Source organism: Mytilus edulis, chromosome 1 (genome assembly GCF_963676685.1).
Source record: "Mytilus edulis chromosome 1, xbMytEdul2.2, whole genome shotgun sequence".
Classification (NCBI taxonomy): Eukaryota; Metazoa; Mollusca; class Bivalvia; order Mytilida; family Mytilidae; genus Mytilus; species Mytilus edulis.
Window position 1 is genome coordinate 101,344,899 of NC_092344.1, and position 6,954 is coordinate 101,351,852.

The 6,954-nt window shown below is 33.2% G+C and overlaps 1 protein-coding gene across 1 annotated transcript; it reads left to right on the forward strand.

Moving 5' to 3' along the window:
- Positions 1–472: 472 nt before the first annotated feature.
- On the forward strand, positions 473–6,328 carry LOC139494448 (uncharacterized). Its single transcript, XM_071282638.1, is given in 6 exon segments — positions 473–669; positions 1,648–1,747; positions 3,754–3,805; positions 4,062–4,472; positions 4,475–4,587; positions 5,789–6,328. Coding segments are annotated over 6 exon segments (927 nt in total). The 3' UTR covers positions 5,843–6,328.
- Positions 6,329–6,954: the final 626 nt, after the last annotated feature.

Sequence of the window (6,954 nt, forward strand, 5' to 3'; positions counted from 1 at the left end):
TGACGAGGAAAGGTAACACACGGCCACCGAAAGCTTTATATTTGTGAAGCCCAGGTGGTCGTGTGGTAGCCTAAATCGCCTACACTGTAGCCGTCCCGCTAGACCAAAAGACCATCTGGGCTTCATAAAAATGAAGCTTTCGGTGGCCGTGTGTTACCTTTCCACGTCAGTTTTAATCTAGCGTCGTACTACATTACATGATATATAAGGCATGGAGAGGTTATTTTTACAAATCAGCTAAATAGAAGACACAGCTTATATATATACCAATATACCAATAATTTGGAAAATTATTATTGTCATCAAAGCACGTATTTTGTAAAGGTCTATTTTTTCAGACTATGTATCCAGCCGAAATTATGTTATTAAAGCTTTCACGACGGTATAATCGACGACATCCCATCGAAAAAAACTCGGCTGTGGAAACCTCACGGCGTATAGACTATAGACTATATATAACATGTGAAACTCAATGTTTATATCACCACTGAGCTTTATGCAGTCTTCTAACATACTACATTACTGGAAGCAATGCTGCAGTAGTCTTGAATTCAGTTGCCACCCATCTGGTAGTTATACTACAGTGAATAACTGGATCAAAGAGTATAGTAAAGAAGCACTACAGTATTCAAATGACGTGGATGTGTTACTTTCTTTGAAATCAACCAGGTATGTATTCTATTAATAAGCACAAACATAAGTCGTACTGTATCCTGCCTTTGATTTCTGGGGGATAATTGTCTCAATGCAATTATGATAGATCTTTTATATATATACTTACAGTTCTGTTAGATACGTGCATATACTAATACAAGGAAAAACACATTACACGTTCGATAAACTTCAAAAGTTTCCATTAGTTTTTATTTTCAATATCTATATAGTTTCTTGTGTATAATTTGGAGTTTAGTATGACGTCCATTATCACTGAACTAGTATACATATATGTTTATGTTTATGGGCCAGCTGAAGGACACCTGCGGGTGCGGGAGTTTCTCGCTACATTGAAGACATATTGGTGGCCTTCGGCTGTTGTCTGCTCTATGGTCTGGTTGTTGTCTCTTTGACACAGTCCCCACTTCTATTCTTAATTATATATATTTCAAATCGGAAAACAGTGTAATAACAAACCTTATTCATGTGTTACCCAACCCAAACAGTATGTTACAATTTGGTTTAAAAAAGACGAAGCATCCAAAGATAAAGCTGTGTCTGATATTTTTACGTTGTTCCAACCAGAAGATGATGCTTTTTGCAAATTTAGGTAACTATAAATTACTTTTTTTTAAATTCTTTAACATAGTTATCAAAGGTACCAGGACTTTAATTTAATACGCCAGACTCGCGTTTTGTCTTCATAAGACTCATCGGTGACGCTCATATCAAACAGTTGAAGCCAACAACATCTGCTATTCGTATATAATATTGGTACCATAATATATACACCCTTTTTTTTTTAAAGTAGAACAGTTTAGGTGCTGGATCTATGGACCCACACGATAGGTGGATATGAATTTTCTAATAACTACAAAAATATTTGAGTTTTAAAACTGTTAACAGATGCTTTGTAAAAGTTGGGTCTTTATTAATTTAACAATAAATATTTCTCTTTATACAAACTGGAATTTATGACATTGTATTTTAAAGATACATCTTTGTAAGAAGTGGACATCCTGCTGACAAAATTAAAGTAGTGATGGAAGACCCTTGTTTTGAGAACCCTTGTTCCTTCGAGTCTGTAGAAAAGGTATTTATATAATATTTTGTTAGATTAACTGCTTCTTTCAATTCTTAAACTACTATTCATAATTGCCATTGCTAGTACTGTATAGCAGCATAATAAAATCAGTTTGACTGCCCCTTTGGTATCTTTCGTCCCTCTTTTAAGAATAATGAGTGTTATATATTTTTTGGACTCATTGTTGAAGGCTGTATGGTGCATGACCTACATTTGTTAATTTCTGTGCCATTGGGTATCTTGTGGAGAGTTCTCTCATTGGTAATCGTACCACATCTTCTTTATTTATATGTAAGATATATACGATTTCTACAGTATTAAGAAGATGGGCCAAAATGTTGAATACTAGCATGATATAAACAGATTGATTCGTGTACCATGGTCTTTTTATTGATTGATTGATTGTTGGTTGCTTAACGTCCAGTGGCAAATATTTCTTGCATGTTAAGGTCTTTTTATTATGTTTACTTTGTACTTTAGGTATTTGATCACATAGAGGTTTTAACAAAGTCCAAAAAAAAATTGACTGCTAGGATGCGATGCACTTCCATATACAATTGGCAACAAGGTCATTGACAATCATATGGTTTGCCCTGAGTGTTATGTGGAATTTGAGGATACAACGGACTTCGAAGAACACAGATATTATAGAGGGCATTGCGAGAATAAACCTCTTGAAAAATGCAGAAAATACAATATCCTATTACTTCCAGGTACGTGTACGCAAGTGTCTCATTTTTTTTATATATAAAATTGAAGTAGCGCTTTGCTTTTGCGCAAATTGCCTTTTCATTTTTGTTTTATTTTTAATGCTGCAAATGCATATACATGTATCACACAATCTAAGTTATGACATCTATTGAAGCAACAATAATGTTTAATGCAACATTATTTAGAATAATATTGAAAAAGCAGATAAATTTATAACGATATTATAAAATTCAGCACAGGCCCATTAAATAAATACTAGAACACACCCGCGAAATCGCGGGCATTCAGAGCGGAGTTAAAAGTATGTAAAGTGTTGTTAGAAGTTTTATACCTCCTCCTTCATTTCCAAAATTCCCATTTTTTGGTTTTCTATCAATTTCAATATGAACATACATTTAGTATGTTATGAACATTTAAGTAAGGAGCCTGTAGTTCAGTGGTTGTCGTTTGTTTGTTTGTGTGTTACATATTTGTTTTTCGTTCCTTTTTTGTACATAAATAAGGCCGCTAGTTATCTCGTTTGAATTTTTTTACATCGTTATTTCGGGGCCTTTTAAAGCTGAGTATGCGGTATGGGCTTTGCTCGTTGTTGAAGGCCGTATGGTGACCTATAGTCGTAAATTTCTGTGTCATTTTGGTCTCTTGTGGAGAGTTGTCTCAACATGACAATCATACCACATTTTTTTTTTGTAATCAATGAATTTTGTAAAATATTTAATGAATGGAGAATTTCAGAAAAGGTATCAAAAGTTCACATGAATAATTTTAGCGCTTATCTGTATATTACTATATAAATAAAGTGTATTTACTTTCAATTCTTAGTTTAGTAATCGATCCATGGTGGTCAATTGACATAGTATACAGACCCTCTCCATTTAATAAACTCTGAACAGAATTAAAATACACTTTATTCGTACTATTTGTTTGTTCAAAGTATACAGAAAAACGCAAACCGGAAGTATAATCTGACTTGAAATTTCGTCCAATGACGGGACAATATCGGGATGCCTTTTTTCTCGTTTTTCTCCCAAAATAGCTCAATCTGAATAATCATATGAATGGATGACAAATGCAACTATGCACTGTACATATAGGACACAGAGTCGTGTTGATTAATTTATTGTGGAAAGAAGAGAAGCGACACCAAAAATGAGGTCTTCTCGTTTAAATGTATAGATATATGTTTGCATGTTGACTTTATAGTATATTTTGTTTGTTACAGGACAAGGGCACTATATGAAATAAACGTGGTTAACGGTTTGTTCAAGCTTTTATGAGACGTTGGACTTATTAATTTATCTAAGATTTTAGGATTCTCCTCCATAAAAGCTCTCCATGCCTGTCAAGCTGCTTCCAGTATGTATTTTCAATATTCGGTTAACATTTGAACTAGCTTAAATTAAACTGTTTGATAATGTAAATTACACTTTTTTAAAGTTTGTAGCCTGATTTTTCGTTTTCTGGATTAATCGAATTAAAAAAAAATAAAGCTTAGAAGCTGAGTTTTAATACTAGTAGTTAATTTGTTTTGGTTCGTCATTTCAAGGTTTGTTGTTTGCCCATTTCAAATTGGGATGTTAGAAGAAACCTAATATTATTTATTATTTTACAGAGCACCACAAAAGTTGGCAGATACTACATATTTTTATGTTTGCCATGGCTCAGGAGCTGCTGAAGAATTATTGTACCGAGCAGAGAAATAAGAATGAACCAGTGTCTGCTGTAGGATACGGCCAGTGGTTGTCGGGTGTCCAAAATCCTAACTATGCTCTAATGTCCGAAATAGTATTTACCTACTGTTTAGCACTCCATGTATTCAGAGTAGGGGTCAGGCTAAATAATACGGCTGCTATTCAAACTGCAAAAGTAAAATTTTCGCCACTTTTTTTTGGCCTCAACATGTCTTTTTACATGGAGACATTCGTAAGAGATTTATTTGTCAGAGTACAATGTCCGCCGGAAGTTCTTGCGTTCATTGAGGATAACGAATCTTACAGTGTAAGTGGGAATTAGTCTGAGGGAGAAAGAGTGATTTCATTCTTGAGAATTATAACCGGAAAATCAAACGACTCATTCCCGCTGGATTACCCGACTACAAGTGGTTACAAGTTAGCAAGAATGTCGACAGATTAGATAAGGTAATTACAGAGAACAAAACTTGACATATAAAGTTTATTCAGCCGAAGCAATATGCTTCGGACAGAAATAGTTAAGTGCTTTGGTTTTGGCCGCTATACCCATACACCGAGCATGGACCCAGTAGTTACATGTTTTCTTACAGCTACATCCAACCCAAATAACCCGCTTGTTTAATTGTTCCTCATTACACACTTTACAATCATTTTTGATAGTTGTGATTTGTTTTACAAAGCCCTCAGTTGTTTGACATTCTGCCTCCTTTGTAATTGGTTTTATTATTCTTGTAAGGTCATCAATGATTTCCTGTGTGGTTGGAAAAGAAGTATTGCTGGTACCACCGTCAGTTTCCTCTCCTATGTCAAAGTCTGCAAGTTCTGATTGAAGAGCTGGGAGGGCGGGAATAGTTGGAACTTCAGAAGTTTCCTTATATCGACAAAATAATAAATATAACAAAAATAAAACAAACAGAAAAAAAAAGAATAAATGCCAAAACAATAAAACAAAATAACAATAGATACCTCATTACTTTCTCTCTGTCGTTACAAAATAATAAAAAATACAAAATAAAAGAAACTGAATTAAAAATAAAAAAAAAATATGAAGCATATTGATATGTCTGTCCACATTTGCATGTTGTTGGTTTTTTTTTTCCATTTGAAACATATCTTAAATGGTTTTGTTTGTGTTTTTTTATTTTTATTTTACCGATATACACTCACTGATAGTAACTCATGAATATACAATACATTTCAGTTATTTGTCGTTTGTTTTGAGGCCATTCAAATCAAATATTGAAACCTTATTAATGGCTGAAATGAAGGACAGCCATACAAATGTATTCGGTTTGGACTTATGCATTGATCTTGAATGTTTAATTTTAACACATCGACAAGTTCATTCTTAAAAATTACCATCTGTGGTGAATAAACCTTCATTTTGGATATATAAGTATATTTCGATCCACACTCAGCCTTTATTGTGATATTTATACTGGCATGAGTCATGAGTTCTAATTCTTTAAGCTAAATGATATTAGTTTAATTGAGTTACGCAAACTAATAATTTTATATAGTAAAACACAATTAAAAATTATTCTATAATGAAACTGCTAAAACACATGAAGGGTATTGATACCTTGGTTCGATATAAACAAATATGGTCTGATCCAATTTATCTCAATTTCAATTGCTTGTTTTCAAGGTTTATTGTTTGCTGTCAAATTTGCTTGGACTGGGCTCCGAAGACGAGGATTAAATGTACGCCTATAACATCTGTAAAGAAATTTCAAACTTTAGAACCATGATAATTCAAAATTCCTTAAACATCAAACCCTGAAGTCAATTAGCGGAAAAGTGTTGGACAAAGACTTTATTAACAAAAAAGCAAGAGAATACCGACGGAAACATTTCATATGGCTCAAAGACAAACCGCTAGGCAGTAAACAAAAATATAAGCCTTTATTTGTATTGCCAACTGATAGTGAAATTTACGAAGACATAACTTACAAAACGAAAACGGAAATTGGTAAACTTGTGGAGAAAAAAACTTGCACGTAGCGCATGGTGACCACACTAGATGATAAATGAATTAATATCAAGCGAAAGACAAAACCAGAAATGTTGAAAATTTTAAAGGAGATACAAGATGATGATGGATAGTTTAACTTATGATTATTTTTTTAGGTTCTTATAATCAGATATTATTTCATTACAATCATTCGCACCTTTTGTTTTCAGAACATTTTTGAAGTGTACACTTTGATGCTGACGTTTTTGCTTTTAACTATACAAAATAAAACAGTATATGTACCTCACTCTGCATGAACTGTAGCATTAAAGCCTCCAAACCTACGAAAACAAGCACATTATTTGATTTCTGATTCCTGTTTAGTAAGAGACAATATCAATGGGCAACACATTCTCTGTGATAGATGTGGTCAGAAGTGTTTGGATTCTCTGTGACAGATGTGGTCAGATGTATTTGAATCCATCAGTTTACGCTATTGCTTCATGTGAATAACTCGACGAAACACGTGATAACTTTCAGTGTTAAATTAAAAATATCGATCCAATAGTGTTCAGTATTTTCCTAGCAAACATGTCTAAAGAAGAACTTTTCTATTACTTACTATCCTACATGTACGACTCGGAAAATTTCCCACTAGAAACGGACCAATTATAGACATTCCAAGCCATATGCGTTCAAGTTATATATATATATATATGGATCTTTACTAAGAGATTATAATAACTGTAATATCCGTTACTGACACTCACTCATTTCAACTGAACATGACATTTTGATAATACTTGTCTATTTTGTTCAATTTTTTAATTATGTGTTTATTATGTTCAACTATTTACATT